Here is a 25,045-nt window from a genome sequence, read left to right on the forward strand (position 1 = left end):
ACTAAGTAGTCCACACAAACTTGTACACTACCACTGGACCCTGGAGCAGAGGAAACATATTCTGTGGAGAGACAAATCACATTTTTCTGTCTGGCAGTCTGATGGGTGAGTTTAGGTTTGGCAAATAGCAGGAGAATGTTACCTGCCTGACCGCCAAGTGTAAAGTTAGGTGGAGGAGGGAAATGCAATGGGGTTGTTTTTCAGGTGTTGGCCTAGACCCCTTAGTTCCAGTGAAGGGAAATCTTAGTGCTTCAGCATAAGAAGACATCAGACAATTCTATGTTTCCAGCTTCATGTGAATAGTTTGGGGAAGACCCATTTCTGTTTCAGCATGCCTGTGCTCCAGTACATAAGGTCCATAAAGGCATAGCTGGGCGAGTTTGGTGTGGAAGAACTTGACTGGCCTGGACAGAGCCCTAACCTCAACCCCAACAAACATCTTTTGGATGAAGTAGAACAGAAATTGCGAACCAGGCCCTCCTGTCCAAAATCAGTGTCTGACCTCACAAAGGCTCTTCTGGACGAATGGGCTAAGATTCCCACAGACACACTCCAAAATCACAAGTTCACTTGCGTCATTTTTGTGTTATTTTTTACAGGACGATTTTCAAACCTCTCTTTATCCCTTAGAACTAAACAGCGTCTTTTTGTTATTGTGCTTTTAAAATGTAATTATTAGTGATTTCTGATTGGCTGCCCTTTACATTGTGTAAATGTTTCATGACAAATAGAAATGATCAAAAATGACTTGGAATAAAATCTCATTACAGTAAAGTACTTTAAATGACCCATATCATGGAGAAGCAAATGTTTCTCACTGTTTTGAAATGAAAGTGTTTGATGTAGTATGTAAGCACAGTAAACACTGTCTGTTAAAGTTTCAAATCATACCCTTCATGCCCCAGTCCATACAGTCCATGTATGGAAACTAATATGCCAAAACAGCCTGTTCTGAATTCAGTACTTTTGTTATGTCATGAAAAAACAAGGCATTTGTATATATCCTCCTCCACTCATTCATGCTGATGTTAAAAGTGTGTTTCAGCCTGGACTGCCTCTTGAATGAGGTGCAATATATATATATATATAAATATATATATATGTGTGTGTGTATATATGTGACAGCAATGATACACTCAGAAAAAGAAAATACTTCTGATGTTCTTCTCTGTCCCCTAGAGAAGATTTCCTCATTATCTAAGGCGTGCAATCTCAGCAAATCGTAACTGACTCTACTTTTCATTCACAGACAAGACAAGACAAATCCATTTCAAGTAGGAAAGCACAACATTTAGACAGGATTCATTTTATTGAACAGCACTTCCTGATCTGCTACAGAGGTATGTTGTGCGGCATGCACTATACCTATAGTCACAAAGAGAACGGCAAAAAGCAAAGGAGAAAAAAAAAGAAAGCTGTACAAACCACTGACCCGTAAGCATAAACATTGTAAGCCTTCACTACATCACATTTCTCCATGGTGCATGACTACTGTGCATTAACTTCATAGAAACAAAATACATGTAGGGTCTCTTTTTTGCATGCAGAGCCTAGTCCAGTCCAGAAAACAAGCTTGTAGTCCATAAAACCAACCACAATTAAACCATTGGATCTCAAACCAGAGAGAAAGTAGCACACAAATCACGATTTCATTGATGGGTTAAAGTTTGTGGGCAGTCAGTCAATAGCGTTCACAGAACTTTGTGAAATGCGTTTAGCAGGATGCAAGCCAAGTTACATCATCAGTGCACCCAAATAGACCAAATGCCTATTTGCCTTCCACATAAAAGTGCCTCTGAGTCTTTTGCAGTGACCCCCATTTTCATCATCATTGCATTTGAGTTCATTTGTATGCCGTGTTGGGATTTCTGGAGCTTAACTAAGGCACTGTGGCCTGCCTTATTCTCTCATCCTAACTGGCTGATTAGGAGACATGGAGAGATTCTGGCTAAGCCTACAAACAAGCTGAAAGATATAGATTCTTTCCTCCATGAGATCAGACCCATACTGAGCGATGTGAATGGGCCTGTTCAATAGTATGCCTGAGTGTGTGTGGAAACAAGTTTTATCAATCTAAAGCCTGATCCATGTTGGAGTCTTCTCGTCATCCATGTTGGAGAATCTCATTATGTCCTGGTAATAGACCGTTCTTGCTGTCAGTTTAAAACCTCAGGACCCCAATGACATTTTTCTCTTTATTTTCATTAAACCACATGAAAATATCAGTTTCTTTTCTGCAAACCTCAGGAAACTAACCTTAATTTAATTTCCAGTCAAGATGGGCGTTAAATACAAGTAATTTATTTTTTGCAGAAAAAAAAAAAAAAAAAAAAAAAAAAAAAAAAATATATATATATATATATATATATATATATATATATATATATATATATATATAAACAATTTTACTAACATCAGATTTTCAGTATTTAGTGTGTCCACAGCTTCTATTCTTTTCAGGAGATTTGCTTTCAGTTTCTCAAAGAAATCTGCAGGGACATTTTTGATACTTCCAAAGTTCAATCTTAGATGTTGGTTGCATTTCCTACCTCTCTCTCTCTCTCTCTCTCTCTCTCTCTCTCACACACACACACACACACACACACACATACACACACACACACACACACACATGGGTCGCAGTGGATACCTTTTCAGTGAAGTGCATTAGACAAGTATTTTGACTATTTTCACACATTTTTAAATGTATCTGACAATTATGCTTACAAACATTTATTTTTGTATGGTAAGTTTCTGTGTGATATTTCCCCCATTCATATAACAATAAATGTATTTTTAAAACTATTTGGTTCATATGGCAATATATTGTGAAATGCATTTTAGCGTTTGGAATATATTTCAGCATGGATTACACTGTATTTGAAACATATAATGAAAATTCATGGTCATATATTTTTTTCCATTTCAACAGTTTTTGAACTGTTTTTTTGCGTAATGCCTATTTTGACTGGAAATTACGTCAACGAAAGGTGGTCTCTGACTTTCGCACAGTGCTGTATATTAAAAGTAACAACATGACTTCCAACTATTTGACACACTCACTATTCACACAAATGCCTTTTAATTTTACTATTACAAACATATATCTCTTGATTTATTCACCCTCTCAAGATTCAGCTACTATATTCATATGAATTGTAGTTTACTAGATATAGATAGAATAAATAAGATAAATCATTCCTATAAATTTATGCACATCAAATATTTGTAAATATATGAACAAATCATTGGATTTATTTAATGCTACATATAAAAATAGCTGCTACGCATTTTTTTCACTATAATCTCACACACTTGCTTTTCAGCAAGACAACATATAAGTGCCTCCCTCATACACTACACAAACGTTCTGTCTACAAATGCTACAGTGACCCATGACAGTTCTCCTATAGCCATTTTCAGTTGTTTATAATTATTCCACCAATTTATGAAAGATTCATTTATTTCTTTAAAATGTCATCTGGGAGATGAGTCACTGAGATCATGCTGCAGGGGGCACTGTGTGTAAGTGGAGAGCAGATCTGAATTCACCTTTAAAGGGTTCCCCACCATTGCATCTGTTTAAAACATGCATTCCTGCTTTAAAGACCAAAAACCTAAATTCAGATGATGTATCTTGAAGCTGGAAGTCCATACTGAAAGACTAGAAGTTCTTCAGGGTGGATACTTTGGGGACATTTTTTCAGTAACTGGCTAATTTTCTAACTGTATTATTCCCTAAACAAAGAAACATCTGATGACCAGTTGGGGGCAAAGCTATATCACTAATGCTGGCTTGCAGATATATTATTATATATACCTCTAGATTGAAAACAAAGAAACAATACAAAACACAAACTAACAAATAACACATTAAATCCTAGTTTGCCTCCTTAATTTCACCTCTAATGCTGTGTTATTTCTAGAACTCCAACTCGATTATCTCATCTGGGCTGATCAGGAGCTCCAACGGTGTTCTATAATGAATGGAGGCCTAAGGAGCTTTTGAGGAAATAAATAAATACATACATAAATAAATAAATACATATATACATACATACATACATAGTCCTCAAAACAGAATAAAAGCTTAATCAGTAGGCTATTAACTAATCAGCATTCAGAAGCATTAATGCTAGTGTGCTACAGTCAAAAACCTATTTGCTGTAGAAAAACAAAGATATTAGTATGTTTTATTGATTTTTTTTCATGTAATACATCCTCCTATTTTCCAAAATATGTTCCTTTTAAGAAAGTTCCCATGTAAAAGACTAGAAATTTTAATAACATTTTAGCCACATTCACTCCCATTTACTGAGAACTTTAGTATTTTTCAGTCTTGTTTTTGATGGGATAGAAATTGGAAGTGTGCAGGTTCCTCTTAAACTGGCTCTGAGCTGAGCTACTAAACAGTGCCCCCTGCTGGTTGTGGGTTTGCCTTCAAACCTATATATTTCCTCCCAGTCCACTTCCATGTCGTATTTTAAAAAAACATAACAGGGGATTAGATGAAACAGTACCCTCAGAATGTGTCACACAGTAACTTACCACAGTGCATCTCTCAATGAATGAATATTACATTATATGGAATTCGGGGACGTAATGGGAGATGGTTTAATAGATAATAGGCAGAGGGCGTCACTGAGGATTTCTCGCAGGCAGCATGCACATATACAGAACAGGATTCACAATGTAGCATCTGCAAAGAGACAGACAGAGACAAGCAGTTATTTCCTGAACACCCTCATGAGGTCAAAATACCAAAAGATCTGAATGTTAGAATAAGATTTAATATCGATGATGATCATTTACTATGAATTAGGAGATTTACAGGACCAATCAAGGGTTTGGACACAACAGTACATTTCTCAAAATCTTAAAGATATTTTGATCTAATTGCAGATGTCTACATATGAATTTCCAAAACATTTTATATGTTAATGTAGTGCTGAAAATATATTTTCCCTATAAATATATGATCACTATATTGCCAAATGTATTCACTCATCCATGCAAATCATTGAACTCAGGTGTTCCAATCACTTCCTTGTTCACAGGTGTATAAAACCAAGCCCCTAGGCCTGCAGACTGCTTCTATAAACATCTGTGAAATAATGGGTCGCTCTCAGGAGCTCAGTGAATTCCAGTGTGGCACCGTGATTGGACGCCACATGTGCAACAAGTCCAGTCGTGAAATTTCCTCACTACTAAGTATTCCACAGTCAACTGTCACTGGGATTATAACAAAGTATAAGCCATTGGGAATGACAGCAACTCAGCCACAAAGTGGTCAGCCACGTAAAATGACAGAGCGGGGTCAGTGGATGCTGAGGGGCATAGTGCGAGAGTCAATCACCACAGACCTCCAAACTTCATGTGGCCTTCATATTAGCTCAAGAACAGCACAGATAGCTTCATGGAATGGGTTTCCATGGCTGAGCAGCTGCATCCAAGCCTTACATGAACAAGCGCAATGCAAAGTGCTGAATGCAGTGGTGTAAAGTGCCGCCACTGGACTCTAGAGCAGTGGAGACGTGTTCTCTGGAGTGATGAATCACGCTTCCCTGTCCGGCAAGACCAAGAGATTTTGGACAGTTTCATGTTCTTAACTTTGTGGGAACAGTTTGGGGACGACCCTTTCCTGTTCCAACATGACTGCGCAACAGTGCACAAAGCAAGGTCCATAAAGACATGGATGAGTGAGTTTGGTGTGGAAGAACTTGACTGGCCTGCACAGAATCCTGACCTCAACCTGATAGAACAACCTTTGGGATGAATTAGAGTGGAGACTGCGAGCCAGGCCTTCTCGTCCAACATCAGTGTCTGACCTCACAAATGCGCTTCTGGAAAAAATTCCCTTAAACACACTCCTAAATCTTGTGGAAAGCCTTCTGTTATAGCTGCAAAGGATGGGCCGACATCATTTTAAATCCTATGGATTAAGAATGGGATCTCACTCAAGTTCATATACATGTTAAGGCAGACGAGCGAATACTTTTGGAAATACAGTGTATACTGGAAAAAAACCTACTTTAATTTAATGTAAGGCAATAGACCAGACATTCTTACAAGTCATTTCTTTTAGTCCATTCATCATGAAATTCACACAAAACATAAAGGGCAATAGGTATTTTTAAATTAGGTCAAAAACTGAAAAATCTCTTCTGAACAACAGTGATTTTATATATGTATATATATATATATATATATATATATATATATATATATATATATATATATATATATATATGTGTGTGTGTGTGTATGTATATATATATTCACACACACACACACACACACACACACACACACACACACACACACACACACACACACACACACACACACACACACACACACCCCAAACACATATATTTGGGAACTCAAAACTGTTTGAAAAGCATCTGAGGTAGCTCCTCAAAGAGCATGAAAAATATGAAACTATAAAACTAGAAAAACATTTTCTGGTAATTGCACAATTACATATGTATTCATAGTTTCATATCTTCAGTATTATTTAAAAGAGTAGAAAATAGTTTTAAAAAAAACTCTTTTATGTGTCCAAGCCTTTGGAACTATATTTTAACTACATTTCCTACTCTGTTGAGCTACGTTTTTATCTGCTCTCTTACGTGTACCATGTGGTTACCTGCCCTCTGTGATTAACTGGCTGCAGGCTCCTGCTGGATAATGTGCTGTTTTTGTTGGAGATGGTCAGCTGGGTCCTTGCAGTGCCCATCACTGCTATACACAGAGATGTTACTGAGAGGCACGCTGTAGGAGTGGGAATGGAAGGTAATAGCAGGCATTAGTGAGCACCACACAGAATTACCCAGCAGCACAGAAGAAGGCAAAATTGGTCTTAGTCTCCAGGCAGAGATTATGTGAGTATTTAACAAATTACTCACATGCATTAAATATTACATGTTCTTCAAAGCTTACCTGTTGTCATTGATGTCTGTTGCATTCCCTGTGGAGAAATACCAACATTAGGTAAATACCAACACACCTAATCAGTGCTATTCTCAGCCTGTTGATTTAAAAATCGCGTTCAGGATCTCTCATTAAATAACTCCAATCAATTAGTTGCAATGTACTGCTATTGCACAATTCCGAGATAAGAACTCCTACATCTCACATCCCAAATTGCTATTGTATAATACTCGATATACACTATATTTCCAGAAGTATTCGGTCGTCTGCCTTCACACACACATCAACTTGAATGACATACCATTCTTAATCCATAGGGTTTAATATGATGTCAGCCTACCCTTTGCAGCTATAACAGCTTCAACTCTTCTGGGAAGACTTTCCACAAGGTTTAGGAGTGTGTTTAAGGGAATTTTTGACCATTCTTCCAGAAGCACATTTGTGAGGTCAGACACTGAAGTTGGACGAGAAGGCCTGGCTCGCAGTTCATCCCAAAGGTGTTCTATTGGGTTGAGGTCAGGACTCTGTGCAGGCCAGTCAAGTTTTTCTACACCAAACTTGCTCATCCATGTCTTTATGGACCTTGCTTTGTGCACTGGTGCGCAGTCATGTTGGAACAGGAAAGGGTCGTCCCCAAACTGTTCCCACAAAGTTGAAGTTGAAATTGTCCAAAATCTCTTGGTCTGCTGAAGCATTAAGAGTTCCTTTCACTAGAATTAAGGGGCTGAGCCCAACTCCTGAAAAACAACCCCACACCATAATCCCCCCTCTACCAAACTTTACACTTGGCACAATGCAGTCAGACATGTACCATTCTCCTGACAACTGCCAAACCCAGACTCGTCTATTGGATTGCCAGATGAAGAAGTGTGATTAGTCACTCCAGAGAACACGTCACCACTGCTCTAAAGTCCAGTGGCATCGATTTACACCACTGCACTGCAGCTGCTCAGCCACGGAAACCCATTCCATGAAGCTCTCTATGCTGTTCTTGAGCTAATCTGAAGGCCACATGAAGTTTGGAGGTCTGTAGCGATAGACTCTGCAGAAAGTTGCCGACCACTGCACACTATGCGCCTTTAAAGACATTTAAAACACTGCTACTAATGGAATAGCGATTATGTTCCTCGGCAATTATAGCCTACTGTTACTTAACTGTATTACTGTTTATGTGATTATTATTATTATTTATTGAACATTTGTGTGTGCCAAACAAAATGATAAAATCACTGTAACACTAAGCTCTTTAAGACTTATTGCTTTTATCTGAGCCAGGAAGCAATGTCAGATCTTGCCGAGTGCTACGCTATGGTGTGTGCACCATATGAGAGTTGTTTTCAGAACCTGTGGTGTAAGGCAGAAGTTTACCGTTGACTATGTTGAGCTTGTGAGTGGAGTCCAGAGACTCTGTGGCATTGGCTGTCCTGTGTCTTCCCTCTGGAGTTCTGTACAAGATGGACAAATACAGACCTTACTTCACTATACACAAGAATATACATCTAGAGTATTAATGAATGTATGTACATATACATAAAAGGAAATATTAACACTGAATAACTCACTTGTTAATATGACTTATGTCAGTTTTCATGTGGGTTGAAACAGTGGGTGGAAGTAGAGATGGAGCAGCACTCTGGAACATTGCGTTGCTAAACGTGATGGAGGGATCACTGCTGCGCATAAACATGTGATTGACTGGGGGGCAGACTGGGTAGTGGCCTGGTCGAACTGGTTTGGCTGAGCACAGGAAATAAAATACAAAGCATTTTAATGTAAGCCTTTATAAAATATAAAAGGTAACACGTCATGTTCTCCACACAAAATCAAAGCACACTCGTCTGTCAATTTACACTAGAATAAGCTCCTGAAAAAAATGTATTATATGGTCTTCCACTGAAATTTACGTATTTATTTACTTATTTAAATGGGTTTATTTTTCAGAAGATCAGCATTAAAAATCTAGCTAATCATACACCTGAGATTAATTAACTGATTTTAACAGCATCTTTTTTATTTAGTGAAATGAAACATAATAAAACCACTAACTTCTGCAATAACGTCTGTGCTAACACACAACAAGACTTAAACTGTAAGATTCATTTATGTTATTGTTGTTTTTTTGCCTATACTGGAATTAGACTTCATGACTGGAGTTGGTGACCTTGTTGTAGAGCTCTGATTGAGCCTGAAATTTTGGTCTGAACCCAAATGCAACCTGAGATTTTTGTCTGAGTCCGACCCAACCTACAGCATCGCAGGCCAAACCTGACCTAAGGCCAAAAAAAATCTGTTCAAAACTGACCCGACCTATCAACATCACCCAAAATACAGGACAAGACCTAATTTGAGATCACTGGTTAAATTACCATGTAGTGACAATAACAGGCATTTTCAGATCATGGACAAACTGAATAAAAAATAACATAAAAAACATGATATGATAAAATAAAATATCAGATGTGAAAACTTACCCTTAAATCCTAATTTTACAAATTTATTCATCAGGGAATGATCTCAAAAAATATCTTCTTTTAGTTTTTTTTTAGTTTGGATACACTTTCCATAATGCACTGTTTTCACACTGTGCAGTCCTGATACAGCCAGATGTTAACCTCGCCTTGTTACTTTAAAAGCAAATGTCTTTTTATAGAACATGGTATATATAACATACTGAACATATCACAAAAAATATTTTGGCCACACAATCTCGACATCAGTGCTATGTTTTGTCAATAACATGAGTGGACTCCAGAATGCCAGCTTAAAAATGTTTTTGAAGTAGTGAAAGTAGAGAAGAAGAATAAAGTAGTGAGAGAAAAGCAGAAAGAAATGCAGGATAAAATCTATTAAATATGATGGGGTAAGAACTATGAACACTGAAATTTCACACAAACAGAGTTTGGCTGCCCTTGGTCAGTTGATATGTTTTGTTGATTTTCTGAAAGTAGAAAAAGGTCAACACATCCTCTACATAAATATTCTTCTGCACATTTAATGCACAATAACTATGTAATTTTTTTCTATTATGTTAAATGACAAAAGTAAAAATTGTGCAAAATCAACAAAAACGTAATTTGACTTGGAGTGCTCAAATGGGTTTGAACAAACATTTCAAGATTTACTATACTGATCACCATATTCTATTTTATTACTTGTTCCATTACTATCTTATCAATGTTGACATCAGATTATTTAATTGTTACAGTGCTAATCTGGCCAATAGGTGCTTTGTAAGATTTCTGACCAATCAGTGCAGCGTGAGGGCGACGGAAGGGGTTCCTGGCTCTCATCACTTCTTTGATACGCTCCACCTCCTGCTGGTAGCGGCGCCGGTCCTTCATGGCACCCTCCTTTGCCTCCTTCAGTGCATCTTCCAATGCCCGAACTCGCTCAGCTGTAGAGCGAAGACGCTTTTCCAGTTTAGGAAGCTCACAGCGCAGATCTGCATTATCACGAACAAGCTGAGAGAAAGAGAGAGAATCAATTCAGATTGTGCTTGAGATAAGAGTGAAAAATAGGATTAAAGAAGAGGGATAATAGAGAAAAAGAGCTGAATTAATGGTATTACGAAGCTGTTGATGTGCATCTATATCAAAACTGAGCACACTGAAGAGATTGCATGTATGTGGGGCACCTTGATTAATGTTAGAGCTCATGGGAGACATTCAATCTATTCACCGCCCCTGCAGAACATGCAACATTATCTTGCAATTTATTATTACCACCAATCCACAATGAAATCACTGACCTGTTTGTGTACTTTTGTAAGCTGGTCAAGGTTGTTCTCAAGAAAGGAAATCTTCTGCTTTTGAGTGGAAACCCCCCCACTATCATCAGGCTCCATTTCTGCACTCTGCAAACAAAACACAAAAACAGTCCTAAAATCAGAGACAAACCTTCGTTTATTTCACTTCCAGTCAGAACTATTACAGGTTATTCCGTTCAAATTACTCAGATTTTAGGAAATATTTCTTTGAAGATTAGATATGAGATAAAAAAAAAGTTACCAAAACATGAGGTCAAAAATTCACTAAAAGATACAGAGAAAATGGGAGCCCTAACAACCATACAAGACCTTGTTGACCACCAAGAATTATCAAAATCAGATAAACAGTACTAGGAGAAAATCAAGCTCCACTCTTGCTTCGGATCTGAAAAAATCCATCTTTCCACTGTGAGAGGACAACTCACAACTCAACGCTATGGGTCTGAAAGGATGTTTAGCTCTCAAGAAACAGTTACTGAGAAAAGGAAAAAGACAAACTAAGAACTTTGAAGGTATCCCTGTAAATGTCATATAAAATGGAAAGCAAGCCTCCTGAAAAGAAAGGAAACTACAGTAAAGCCAAAGGGTGCACTCAATAAATACTGACAACTTGATACATTTAGTTGTCTAGGCTCCTGTGCAATTTTCAGTTAAATGTGTGTTCGACCTTTGTCCTGATGCGGAAAAATGAATAACCTGATTCTAAGTGTCAATTTTAACTGAAATTTAAATATGATTAGAGGGGTCTCAGTATTGTAATGTTCAGACAAAAACCAGAACACTCACCAGTGTAACATTCAACATGGGCCACATTTTCTACTACTTACTCGTTTAACTCGAGTTGTGAGATCTTGAACAAAAAGCTTCCTCAAGTTGTGCAAGGTCTGAAGCTCACGAGCCTTGGTAACAAAGAGAGAGGATAGAGAGAGGGTCTTTCACCAGTGCCAAACCTTTCAGCATTATTTTACAAGTTACATTCCAGATACTTTTCATAGAGGAAATACTCACAACAGTCTCCTCTAGCCCCTTCATGTCCTGCTTGGCCTGCTCATGTCGTTCATTAAGATATCTGTCCACAGAAAGCACATCCCAACAATTTTAGTCAGTTTTAGTTGTATAACTCTTACCATACACTGTTTAAAGCATATTATAATGGGAATGTCTACTGTTCTACTATAGTACCCTTGCTATGCTGTACAGTGCATAAGCATTAAACCAACCTCTTAGAGCAGCATTATTTATCAAACCCAACATTATCTTACTGTCTTCAGTAATATGCATCACTACTACAGTTCTGGCTGATTGCACATATCTCGTTTCTCTGCCTTTTCTGCTAGAACGTCTCTTTCGATGAAAGGCTCTACTCTGTGTTGAATGGTCTTAAGCATAATTCTACTAGCATGTGATATGTTATGCAATAGTTTGCAAACTCTTCCTTGTCTCCTTTCTTAAGTATTGGGATATAAACGACCTTGACCAATCTGGCAAACCATTTAGCTGTTTAACAGATGTACTTTAGTACTGTAACTGAATTTTCTTCAGTATCTTGAAATATTTTTGTTGCAGTGCTGTTCTGTGGCTTTCTTCTTTGGCACTGATCTCAGGGCCTGTCTGACTACATCTTCCAGGACTTCTTCAAAGGTTCTTCTGTATAGCCAATATCATCAAAAGTGTCTTGGGAGTTGATATCCCTGTTGTAGAGGTCTTCCATGTATTACTTGGATTACATTTTTTTTATTCTTATTATTGTCTGCTTTTATTGGTCCACATTAATCAGGTAAAATAAAAAAAATCATATTACTTGTCATTGATTTTCAAATCATATAAAAAAAACAGCTAACTGACATTTCTACTCCACCTTAACAGACTGTAAGGGTCAAAGCTCTAGACAAAATCAACTGTTTGTCATGAGAGCAATTTTTATCTTATATTTTTATGAATCTCCACCAACGTGCACACACACACACACACACACACACACACACACACACACACACACACACACACACAACCCAGACGCGAAATAAACAACAAGTCAATTTGGAAAGAACTGAACACACATGAACAGCGGACGAGAGGCTTCCGCTTATTTTCTTTCAGCTGTTAATTGCTCTATTACTCTAAATTGGCCACATCTGACGTCCTGACCGCTCCCCTGATTTCATTGGTCAGCCATTTAATAGGCATCATTCAAAAGCAGCAACATGGCAGCTCTCTTATATACTCCCACAGCATCCAGTCTTCAGTAAGTCGTGTTGTCTGCTCTGCCGCCGTTTCTGAGCGTATACGCTAACGCGACACGCAATGTGGAGGAACAAGCTGCTCCTCCTGATCTCAGCAACGCTGGTTTCTTTAGCGATTGGTCAGGAAAGCGCTCAGAAAGCTGACTTTCCCTCTGAACCGACCGCTCCAACAGCCCGGCTCGGGCGGCTGGTTGTGGGGAGAGGAGTAAAGCTGCTCTCAGGCGAAGCAGAGAAAAATATTGGCGGAGAAGTGCGAGATGGACTTACCGACCACTCCGAAACATACCAGGCTGACCAACAGGGGTCAACGGGTAAGTGCTGAAGCAGACACGGGCGTTTTCCGTCGAGTTTGTGAGGCTTTGAGTGAAATGCGTGTTTCTAAAGCAGCGAGCAGAACAAAAACGACAGCCGACAGAAATGAGTCAAGTCATTAGTTGGAAGTCCTGCTGCACAAAACGCGTCTTCTGAGTGAGTTCATACCTGGCGTGTAAAACTGTAGGAATGTGCAGATTCTGTTTGGGGGTCAATCTTAAAATTACTGTTCTAGTGATGTTTTCTTAAACAGTAAACGTATGTTTAAGCAGATGGTGGAAAAGTGTAGAATAAGAACTTCTTGCAAAGACTGGCATGCAGTGAATGTTCTGTAGTGGCACTTCACTCATTTCCCTCAGTTCTTTTGTGGCACTTTAATACTACTGCAGTGTTTTTTGGGTGTCTTTGGTTTTTAACTTGAAGTTAAATACAGAAAATACAATTCCACTTTGCCCAGAAGTATTGTTATTGACTTTGGCCTTGGTATTTGACAAGTTTGGTGCCTGTCAAAACCATGCCACTAAACTTCTCTCCATGCCCTGAACTCTCTTCTCAAAGAAGCTTATTGTCTGTAAATTAACCATTTTTTGCCAGCTGAGGCAGACTGATTGGACTTGATAAACTTCAAATGATCTCTTTTGCACAAGGCTGAAATGGCTAGTTTTGCCTTTGTGGTTATGCGCTGGCACTTTGAATGGAAGTTTTTGAATAAGCCTTGGGCTTTAAGCACTGATCAGTAGTTAAATGCCCTCAAGACTAATGATCTTTCTGCAGCATGCCTACATTTCACAATGCATGTTCTCCTGGCTTTAATTTCTCAACTAAAACCAGTGTGCTGTGAGTTGTTGTGTGAAATTGATGTGTTTTTTTTTTTTGTTTTTTTTTTTCCTTGGCATCCGCTTAATGAGCATGCAGCTTTAATTCAGAAGCATGGTTTTTAAACTGGCTGTGAATGAAGGCCAAAAAAGGAGACCCTGTGCTACTCTGATCACTTCTTGTCCAATTCTACACATGTAGTGTGGTACAAAGCAGCAGAGTCCAAGTTGCAGCGCTTGAATCCTTCTGTGCATTGTGGGGATGATGCTATGGCTCTGCGTGTTCAAGGGTCTAGAGTGCCTAACTTCATGGTTGACAGAGGTGAGTTAATTGACCTCCACTAGTGTAATAGGTTATCAGGCCAAATGGTGTAATTGTGGCCCTTTTCTCTCCCCTCAGGTGAAGATGGTCTGCTTCCTGTGTTGCAGATGCCTGCCAACTGTGGTTTGTCAGTGAAAAGGGCTCGCAGGGATGTTCTCCTAACTGCTAATTATAAAGGTTGTCATGTTATGCAAGAGGTATGTGCTTGTCAAGTAGCTGTCTTAGTGGTTTCACAAGCCCACACATCCCTACCACATCTGGTTGTACTAATATTGGTTTTGTCTGTTGCAGGGTGAGGCCTACATTTTGACACTGCGTTTGTGGGGAGCTCCTGTGAGCATATCCTGTCCTGTGGCTACCTCTGCACATGAGACAGTTGCTCCTACCACTACAGCTAGCACAGAGACCCCAATGGCCCCTATTATTGCCAGTGATGCTCAAAAGCCTTTCTCTCCTTATCAGATCAACCCCTTTGACCGTGTTCCTCATTGGTATCCTTATTACCCATATGGTTATCAATGGGCTCGTCCCACACGTACCCCTACAGTTGCTCCTACCACTACAGCTAGTATGGATACCTCAACAGCCCCTGTTCCTGTGAGTGATGCTCAAAAGCCTTTCTCTCCTTATGATCAGATCAACCCCTTTGATCGTGTTCCTCATTGGTATCCTTATTACCAATATGGTTATCCATTGGCTCATCCCACACGTACCCCTACAGTTGCTCCTACCACTACAGCTAGTATGGATACCTCAACAGCCCCTGTTCCTGTGAGTGATGCTCAAAAGCCTTTCTCTCCTTATGATCAGATCAACCCCTTTGATCGTGTTCCTCATTGGTATCCTTATTACCAATATGGCTATCCATTGGCTCGTCCCACACGTACCCCTACAGTTGCTCCTACCACTACAGCTAGTATGGATACCTCAACAGCCCCTGTTCCTGCAAGTGATGCTCAAAAGCCTTTCTCTCCTTATGATCAGATCTACCCCTTTGATCGTGTTCCTCATTGGTATCCTTATTACCCATATGGTTATCCATTGGCTCGTCCCACACGTACCCCTACAGTTGCTCCTACCACTACAGCTAGTATGGATACCTCAACAGCCCCTGTTCCTGCGAGTGATGCTCAAAAGCCTTTCTCTCCTTATGATCAGATCTACCCCTTTGATCGTGTTCCTCATTGGTATCCTTATTACCCATATGGTTATCCATGGGCTCGTCCCACACGTACCCCTACAGTTGCTCCTACCACTACAGCTAGTATGGATACCTCAACAGCCCCTGTTCCTGCCAGTGATGTTCAAAAGCCTTTCTCTCCTTATCACCTCTACACCTTTGACAATGTTCCTCATTGGCATCCTTATTACCAAGATGGTTATCCATGGCCTCATCCCACATCTACCCCTACAGCTAGCACATCTACTGTGACGGCCCCTACTCTTCCTGCCAGAGACTCTCAAGAGCCTGGCTCTCATTTTGATCAGCTTTATCCTTTTGGCTATGTTCCTCATTGGAATCCTGGTTATGCAAGGGTTTGCTCCACAAGTACTCCTATAGTGGCCCCAGCTACTGTAGCTGGCATGGATGCAACAGCCCCTTCTGTTCCTGCCAATGACCCTCAAGATCCTAGCTTTCCTTTTGCTAAGATGTATCCTTTTGGTCACTTTCCTTACAAGCATTGGCATCCCCATTTCTAAAATGTTTCCATGAGCTTGCCTTGCTCGTGGTTCCCTCAACTACAGCTGGTGGTTACTTCAACAGCCCCTACTTTTCCTGCCAGTGGCTAACAAGATGCTAGCCATTACCTGTGATTTGTGGACACCCCCACCCAAGTACACTCTACAGCTGCTCTAGCAAATACAGTTGGCAGTCACCAACTGCTCCTCTTGTCCTTGCTAGAGACCACCAGTCTGATTCCTTCCACTCAACTTCAATATGCCCTTGTTGGATTGTTTAGCAGCCTGTCAAATGGCATAAATATTTTGGGAAATAAAGCTCAGGTTGACTAGGGTTTGTGGTCTTTCACGAATGCTTGCTTGGTTTTTTCTTTTATGCAATAGTGACTAAATGACAAATGCTGAGATTCATCTTCTTGGAGTGTCCTGCTACAGGTTGCAGAAAGCCCTAACTTTGGGTTGAGTTTCAGTGTTTGTCTTTAAACATGTATCTGCCTCAGCTCGGAACACCCCAGTTCATATTTTGCTTGGTGTATGACAAATCTGGGGGGGTGGCTCAAATAACTGAGAATGTAAAGATTCAGTATGAGCATGCAATAATTGACAAGACATCTTGATCACAAATGTAGTTAGGCCCACACTATGGGAATGGTTTCCACAATGTTAATTACCTGAATTTTTTTTAAATGTATGAAAACAGCAACTTAATTTTCTAATTAACATGCAAGGTTGGAAATGCGAATTCAATTATTTGCAATTGTCTCTCATGAGTGCATTATTTAGATCATAACTCAAATTTAATTCCATTGTTTAGTTAATATGAAAGACTTAAAAGGAGTAACAACTGCAAATCAGGGAATGTTGCCCCATTTTTAATATTGGGGCATTAAGTGTCAAAGATTCTGCTTTGCAGACTATGCTAATTCTATGCATTGCACACAGAAATGCACTAAGGCTAATACATTTAGCATTTAAATTTGAGTTCAAAGTAATGCACTTGCACATCCACACAATTGAGTGAACACTCAAGTTTGCATTTGAATTAAAGTCTCAAATATGCTACCACAGTAACATTCAGAACTACTGAGAAAATGTTTCTAAAGTCAATTTATCCTGTTTTTGTGAGAACCCCCCCCCCCCAATCAGGCAAGTGAATTGACTCAACTTGGCCTGATGGTGGTGCTATGGAGCAACATCTTGTTTTGTACAGTCAAAATTCTTTGCTTCATGGTCCTTGCTTTATTGTGCATAAATGCCTAAATGCATGTTCCCCTGTATTTGATTTCTTGTCAATTAAAACTGCTGTAATTGGGTGAGTTCTGTTGTGAGATGTTGATGCTGGCTGGTTTTTTTGGCACAAAAAGGGCAAGTTTCTTAATTCAGAAGCATGTTTTTAAACTGCCATTGCTTTAAAGCCAAAAAATGTGAAACCTTGTGCTACCTTTGTCTTGTGCAATTGTCTAAAGCTACATGTTGCATGGTACAAAGTAGCAGAGTCCAAGTTGCGGTGCTTGAATCCTTCTGTGCATTGTGGGGATGATGCTATGGCTCTGCGTGTTCAAGGGTCTAGAGTGCCTAACTTCATGGTTGACAGAGGTGAGTTAATTGACCTCCACTAGTGTAATAGGTTATCAGGCCAAATTATGTAATATGGCCCTTTTTCTCCCCTCAGGTGAAGATGATCTGTTTCCTGTCACAAATGCCTGCCAACGGTGCTCCCATCAGCATACTCTGTCCTGTGGCATCTGTAGAGGGAGCCTCAAATGCTACTACTCCAGGCACTGAATCCACCTTGGCCAGTGACCATCAACATCCTGGGCTGTTCCCTGGCTACAACCCTTATAAGTATCCGTTTGACCAATATGGTTAACCTTGGGCTTTCCCCACAAGCACTGTACAAACTACAGCTAGCACAACTACCTCAACAGCCCCTACTGTTCCTGCCAGTGATGCTGAAAAACAAGTCTCTTTTAGTCAGAGCCATCACTTTGGCTATGCTGCTTACCACCATTGGCCTTATTACACAAATGGCTATCCATTGGCTCGCCCCACATTTGCCCCTATAGTTGCTCCAACCACTAGAGCTAGCACAACCACCTCAACAGCCCCTAATGTGCCTGTCTCTTTTGATCAGATCTATCCCATTGGCTATGCTCCTTACAACTATGGCTATCCATGGGCTCCTACAGTTGCTCCAACCACTACAGCTAGCACTACCTCAACAGCCCCTACTGTACCTACTTGGGATGAATCTGTTTATCCCAACTATTAGCAAACTCTTATGGGCACACCCTAAAAGTACTTCTCTAGATGGCCTAGTGACTCTAGTGTTGTGGTCTGTATCTTTCACTGCCTACAACTTTTATTCATTTTGTATTCATTTGTTGTACAATAAAGTGGTCAAATACTGGACTTCATGTTGGTGTTGTTTGTCCTGCTACAAGTTTCAGAAAGCCTTAACCTAAGGTTGTACATTTTCAATGTTTTGATCCATCATGTATACAGGACTGAAATAGAATTTCTGTACATGGAGTCAGATGTTATACTTCATTAGTGTTGTGCCCCACAAGCCTTAAAGTCTGTGCAGTCTTGGTTTGTACTTGGGAGTGGGAATCTGAAACTGGTTAATATCTTCAGGTTTTTTGTGATCAGCTGCACTAGACACACATGTTTGGTGACAAACAGATAGTTGGATCAGACTTGTAAATCCTTTTTGTCACTTTCTTGGACTAACTAGTTTTTGCAATGTTACAAATGATCCTGCTAAACTAGATTCTTGGATTTTTATGACAAAACTGTGGCTCATCTGGCTTTCTGTATTAAACCTGCTGGAGACAAGCTTATTCTTGTAGAGCCTAGTGTTTATGAGCTTTGAAAGAGAGCGCTTGATGTCAGTTAAGTGTGGATGGTGAGGCATTTTGGAACAGGTCCCTGTCTCATGGCTGCTTTTAAACTTCAGGTGTCTAGTTTAAAAGATTTCATTCCTATTATGCTAGGATATTTAACCGTATAAAGTAAGCATGTTTAAAGCTGACCAAGCTTTGTGATGGTTACATTTCTATGCAGTTTAGGGCATCTCAAAAAGATATGTATAGTAATCTAATATCTTGGCACCTGCCAAAGCAAAGCGATACTGAGGAATCTTGGTGCAGATGATAGTGGCCTTCATAAAAGGCCACATCCTATAGAAAAGTACAAGTACTAAAAGATGCATTTTGCCTGCTACTATCCATTTGGCTATGTACAGGACTTTAGTGATCCCTAATTGGGGATTTAATGTGTTCAAGCAAAGCAAGTGATGGTTTCTTTTTTCATTTTAATGTGATGTGATATCTACAATTGTGCTTGAAGCCATATTCAGTATATCTCCAAATAAATTACCATTTTAAACTGTAATGGAAATGTCACTCTTGTACACTTAGAACCTGTAATTACTGTAAATGAAGCACTTTTTGTCTGCAGCTGTAACAACCCTCAAGAGAATAAAATGCTACTATAGCACCTAAAGTATTATGAGACTGCTTATATTATTTTTTTCAGTACTCACTTGAGCTCCTCCAGCTGGACACTCTTCTCATGCTCTCGGCTTTTCAGGCCAGCATATTCAGCATGCATTTGCTCCAGTTCCAAGACCAGCCGCTGATTTGTACTACATGTAGAGAGATCGTAGAGTGATCCACTGAGATTATGAGAAATGGAAGTAAAAAAGAAGTCTAGAGTGTTGGAATCACTGACTCTGTGAGCTCATCGATTATCTTCTGTTTGTGGTTGATGTCATCACGCAGGCGCCCGAGCTGTTTGTGCTGTGATTCACGATGGTTTTCCCACAGCTGTTCCACAAAGAGAATCCAACATGAATACTACCACAAGAATTATTTACTTAACTGGGATCATAACAGGGCAACGTATGCGCTAGCAGCATTTGTAGACAAAATTGCATTCATAACATTGTCTGCACCATCTAACTGGTGTCGGTGAACAGGTGATTATCACAGATGTCTGTTTACCTTCATGTCGCCAGACTCCTCAGTGTCTTGCTGGTTGTCTAGAAGGTTCTCTGTAAATAAAGAGGCTATTGAGCACACATGGTATCTCTATGTTTAGCACAGGAATGACAGCAGCATTTTTTAAGAACAAAGTGGTTGCAGGTTTTCAGTTAGGCTTTTACTCCATTGTAGATTTTTTTTTAAAATTACAACCGTGTCCCTGTGGAATGATTAATAATGAGTTTAATAATAGTAATCAAAATGATTTGCTTCAGTGTTGAGATGTCATAATGTTCTGGCTTATTTATGGAATGACTTGGTTCGAAAGCAACTGTCAGCATAGTGAGCTGTTGATTGTTACATGTCGGACTGCATAACCATAAACTTTTGAATGTTAGCACTGAAATGCATTGATTTGCTTGGTGGGATACTGAACATAATACAGGACATGTGTACCTGAATTATGCAGTCTTGCAAGCTCTTCACTCAGACAGTCATAGTTCTCCTCCAGCTGCCTCTTCTTCAGCTCCATGTTTTGCATATACTCAGTCAGAGAACGGATCTTCGCCTCATGCTAGCACATATAAACCAAAATACAGTCAATGCTTTAGATAGATGCTCTATATACAAAGTACGTTTGGTATTATGCTGACCAGTAGGTGTCTCTACTGCAAGGTAACTGCTCTAAACAAGCTCCCTCAAAAGAGAGAAAGGGGTGTATTCAGTGCTCCCAAGTGTTAAAAGATCTCTTCAAACCACGATTTTTTTCTCTTTGGCCTTCCCCTGACCAAAGGATAAACCTCTGAGGGAGAACCCATCCTCCATTCCACTTACCTCCATGGTCTGCACCACGTAGACAATGAGATAAAGAACAAACTCAACATCCAGTAGGCCTGTTTTGAATTAGTATAACTATTTCAAGTTAATTCAAGCAACTGCTTTGAAAATGACAGATTTTTGCAACTGATGTCGACTTACGTCCTTTGAGGAACAAGAATGGTGGGAAAATAAACCCTCCACATTCCACACAGGAAATGATGACGAACGTGAGACTGAACGTTTAACATCTAAGCACTGCATACTTAAAGAACACACAGAATCTGTAATGATTAACATATTTTGAAAGTATTGTAGTATGTTCAATAAATGTGTCATGTTAATCTCAGGTTATGTGTACTGCAGCGTTTATTCACAGGGCTAGTCTGCTAAGGACTCTTACTGTGAAGGTGGGGCTAGCGAACATGCTGTGCTTGTGTTAGAATAGGAAATATTGAGTTAGAGCTGAGCACTGATAGAGTCCAGTACTGACCTGAGTGTAGAGCCTAGGCTTAGAGTGAACTGCTAGTCAGTCTTCCTTTGTGAATGATGTGGCTGTGGCCAACTACAGCTTTTTAATAAAGCACAATGACTTGTACATAAGTTATGTCTCCTTTAACAGCGGTGAACACTACAATACTTATGATTTTGGTTATAACCAGGTTTCTCTTGATCCTCTGAACTTGGAACTTTAGGCATGCACCAAATTAGATCTATCTTTCCTTCACTAAAATACTATCATAATCTCAGCCTTATCTCATCTTTAAAAAGTTATATCACTAGCTTTTATTGTTGAGTGGATTCTCAGTGCACCACACCCTTTCAAATTCATCGATCTTTGTTCTAGCATAAACTGTCTCGTGGTCTATTGGTTAGCTGACCTTGTTAATATAAAGTGAAACTCACTTGTGAACCACCTGTGAATGTAATTTTTCACCATTTCAAATTGTGTCTGTCAAAGAAGCAACATTCCGTCTTCTCTTACTTAAAGCTCTTTCTCTCTAGCTCTCTTTCACTCATACATACACACGCTCCCCCATTCTCTCTCACACTTTCTCTAACATGCACACATTCACACTAGAAATAGCCATTTAGCTCATGTTCCCAGTAAATTCACTGATGATTGATTTAATTTGTGTCTTAGAGTAGAGTGTGTTTATAATAAATGCTTCATTTTCACCAAATTGTCTGTCTTGGTTGTTACCGATCTACATGATCTACATGAAGGAAATCACATTTATTAAGTCCTTAAGAAACCATTGATATTATTTTTAGGCAGAAATTAGAGACTGATATTGAAGATTCGATTACATATAAGACTGTGTTACATTGGAGCAGTGGGTAGCGCTGTCATCTCACAGCAAGCAGACTGGACATGCTAAACTGCCACTAAGGGAGAATGTGTGTGGTTGAATATGTTTGTGTCTGCCTTGCAATGGACTGGCAACTTGTTCAGGGGGTTTCCTGCCTTCTGCCCAGTGACTGCTGGGATAGGCTCCATCACCCCTTGAAACCCAGAAGGATATGCAGCTTAGATAGTGTGTGTTTATATAAGACTGATATATTAAAATATCCATCCATCCATCCATCCATCATCTTCCGCTTCTCCGGGGTTCGGGTCGCGGGGGCAGCATCCTGAGCAATGAAGCCCAGACCTCCCTTTCCCCAGCCACTTCCACTAGCTCCCTGGGAGGGATTCCGAGGCGCTCCCAGGCCAGCTGGGCGATATAGTCACGCCAGCGTGTCCTGGGTCTTCCCCGGGGTCTCCTCCCCGGTGGACTTGCCTGTGACACCTCCCAAGGGAGGCGTCCAGGAGGCATCCTAACAAGATGCCCGAACCACCTCAACTGGCTCCTCTCGACGTGAAGAAGCAGCGGCTCTACTCCGAGTCCCTCTCGGATGACCGAACTTCTCACCCTATCTCTAAGGGAGAGTCCAGACACCCTGCGGAGGAAACTCATTTCAGCCGCTTGTATTCGCGATCTCGTTCTTTCGGTCATTACCCAAAGCTCATGACCATAGGTGAGGGTGGGAACATAGATCGACCAGTAAATCGAGAGCCTTGCCTTATGGCTCAGCTCTTTCTTTACCACAACAGACCGGTAAAGAGCCCGCATCACTGCTGACCCAGCACCAATCCGCCTGTCAATCTCCCGCTCCCTTGTACCATCACTCGTGAACAAGACCCCGAGATACTTAAACTCCTCCACTTGAGGCAAGAGCTCATCCCCGACCCAGAGAGGGCTCTCCACCCTTTCCCGCGTGAGAACCATGGCCTCGGATTTGGAGGTACTGATCCTCATCCCGGCCGCTTCACACTCGGCTGCAAACCGATCCAGTGAAAGCTGAAGTTCACGGCCTGATGTCCCCAATAGGACCACATCATCTGCGAACAGCAGCGATGTGACCCTGAGGTCACCAAACCGGACACCCTCCATCCCCTGACTGCACCTAGAAATTCTATCCATAAAAATTATGAATAGAATCGGTGACAAAGGGCAGCCCTGACGGAGTCCAACTCTCACTGGGAAAAAGTCTGACTTACTGCCGGCCATGCGAACCAAGCTCCTGCTTTGTTTGTACAGGGCCTGAATGGCTCGTAGCAAAGAGCCATGTACCCCGTACTCCCGAAGCACCTCCCACAGAATACCCCGGGGAACACAGTCGAATGCCTTCTCCAAATCCACAAAGCACATGTGGACTGGTTGGGCAAACTCCCATGAACCCTCGAGAATCCTGGAGAGGGTAAAGAGTTGGTCCAGTGTTCCACGACCAGGGCGGAACCCGCACTGCTCCTCCTGGATCCGAGGTTCGACTATAAGCCGGACTCTCTTCTCCAGTACCCTTGCATAGACCTTACCAGGGAGGCTGAGGAGTGTGATTCCCCTGTAGTTGGAACACACCCTCCGGTCCCCCTTTTTAAAAAGAGGCACCACCACCCCAGTCTGCCAATCAAGTGGCACCACCCCCGATGTCCACGCAATGTTGAAAAGGCGTGTCAGCCAAGACAGCCCCACAACATCCAGAGCCTTGAGGAACTCGGGACGGATCTCATCCACCCCTGCAGCCCTGCCGCCAAGGAGCTTTTTAACTACCTTAGCGACTTCGGCCTCAGTAATGGACAAGCCTATTCCCGTGTCCCCAGACTCTGCCTCCTCACTGGAGAACGTGTCGGTGGGATTGAGAAGGTCCTCAAAGTATTCCTTCCACCGCCCAATGACGTCTTCAGTCGAAGTCAGCAGCACACCATCTCCACTATATACAGTGCTAGTGGCACACTGCTTTCCCCTTCTGAGTCGCCTGACGGTTTGCCAGAATCTTTTCGGAGCCGACTTAAAGTCACTTTCCAAGGCCTCACCGAACTCTTCCCACACCCGGGTTTTTGCCTTGGCAACGACTGAAGCCGCAGATCGCTTGGCCTGTCGATACCTGCCAGCTGCCTCTGGTGTCCTACAGGCCAACCATGTCCGGTAGGATTCCTTCTTCAGCTTGACGGCATCTCTCACCTGGGGTGTCCACCACCGGGTTCGAGGATTACCGCCCCGACAGGCACCAACTACCTTGCGACCACAGCTACAGTCAGCCGCTTCAACAATGGAGGAGCGGAACATGGCCCATTCTGAGTCAATGTCCCCCACCTCCCCCGATATCTGGTCAAAGTTCTGACGGAGGTGTGAGTTGAAGATCAATCTGACAGGTTCTTCTGCCAGACGTTCCCAGCAAACCCTCACTATACGTTTGGGTTTGCCTGGTCTGACTGGCATCTTCCCCCACCACCTGATCCAACTCACCACCAGGTGGTGATCAGTTGACAGCTCAGCTCCTCTCTTTACCCGAGTGTCCAGTACACATGGCCGCAAGTCCGCTGACACGACTACAAAGTCAATCATTGAACTGCGGCCTAGGGTGTCCTGGTGCCATGTGCACTTATGGACATCCTTGTGTTCAAACATGGTGTTCGTTATGGACAAACTGTGGTTTGCACAGAAGTCCAAAAACTGAACACCACTCGGGTTCAGATCAGAGAGGCCATTCCTCCCAATCACACCCCTCCAGGTCTTACTGTCATTGCCCACATGAGCGTTGAAGTCCCCCAGTAGGACAATCGAGTCTCCAGGAGGAGCACTTTCAAGCACCCCTTCCAAGGACTCTATGAAGGCTGGGTATTCTGA

At 41.1% G+C, this 25,045-nt stretch overlaps 2 protein-coding genes across 6 annotated transcripts in view; one reads left to right on the forward strand and one right to left on the reverse strand.

Moving 5' to 3' along the window:
• Positions 1 to 2,541: 2,541 nt before the first annotated feature.
• The window catches only part of kif5ab (kinesin family member 5A, b), a 65,488-nt gene continuing 42,984 nt past the window's right edge, over positions 2,542 to 25,045 (reverse strand). The window contains exons 17-29 of one of the 5 annotated variants that reach the window (XM_037534951.1): positions 20,514 to 20,631; positions 20,079 to 20,128; positions 19,807 to 19,901; positions 19,619 to 19,720; positions 11,708 to 11,768; positions 11,527 to 11,598; positions 10,682 to 10,786; positions 10,178 to 10,394; positions 8,496 to 8,670; positions 8,302 to 8,378; positions 6,943 to 6,970; positions 6,654 to 6,774; positions 2,542 to 4,699 (exon numbers count right to left, since the gene is read on the reverse strand). In XM_037534951.1, coding sequence (XP_037390848.1) covers positions 6,663 to 6,774; positions 6,943 to 6,970; positions 8,302 to 8,378; positions 8,496 to 8,670; positions 10,178 to 10,394; positions 10,682 to 10,786; positions 11,527 to 11,598; positions 11,708 to 11,768; positions 19,619 to 19,720; positions 19,807 to 19,901; positions 20,079 to 20,128; positions 20,514 to 20,631 — 1,212 coding nt within the window. In that variant the 3' untranslated portion in view covers positions 2,542 to 4,699; positions 6,654 to 6,662. Of the gene's footprint in view, positions 4,700 to 6,632; positions 6,775 to 6,942; positions 6,971 to 8,301; positions 8,379 to 8,495; positions 8,671 to 10,177; positions 10,395 to 10,681; positions 10,787 to 11,526; positions 11,599 to 11,707; positions 11,769 to 19,618; positions 19,721 to 19,806; positions 19,902 to 20,078; positions 20,129 to 20,513; positions 20,632 to 25,045 lie in introns of all 5 variants that reach the window. The other 4 variants (XM_017705213.2, XM_017705216.2, XM_017705214.2 and 1 more) reach the window with 4 other exon arrangements.
• On the forward strand, positions 12,935 to 16,424 carry LOC119262517 (mucin-2-like). The gene is made up of 4 exons (XM_037534953.1): positions 12,935 to 13,253; positions 14,272 to 14,391; positions 14,470 to 14,588; positions 14,683 to 16,424. Exons 1-4 carry the CDS (start codon positions 13,004 to 13,006, stop codon positions 16,090 to 16,092), a joined length of 1,899 nt encoding a protein of 632 aa, XP_037390850.1. The 5' UTR covers positions 12,935 to 13,003; the 3' UTR covers positions 16,093 to 16,424.

This window comes from Pygocentrus nattereri, chromosome 26 (genome assembly GCF_015220715.1).
Source record: "Pygocentrus nattereri isolate fPygNat1 chromosome 26, fPygNat1.pri, whole genome shotgun sequence".
In the NCBI taxonomy this organism is placed as follows: domain Eukaryota; kingdom Metazoa; phylum Chordata; class Actinopteri; order Characiformes; family Serrasalmidae; genus Pygocentrus; species Pygocentrus nattereri.

Excerpts from the sequence above, each read along its gene's own strand:
- LOC119262517 (XM_037534953.1), top strand. The coding sequence starts at position 13,004 with ATGTGGAGGAACAAGCTGCTCCTCCTGATCTCAGCAACGCTGGTTTCT. Across the intron at positions 13,254-14,271 it reads TGACCAACAGGGGTCAACGG|TGTGGTACAAAGCAGCAGAG; the intron begins GTAAGTGCTGAA and ends CTACACATGTAG. Across the intron at positions 14,392-14,469 it reads TAACTTCATGGTTGACAGAG|GTGAAGATGGTCTGCTTCCT; the intron begins GTGAGTTAATTG and ends CTCTCCCCTCAG.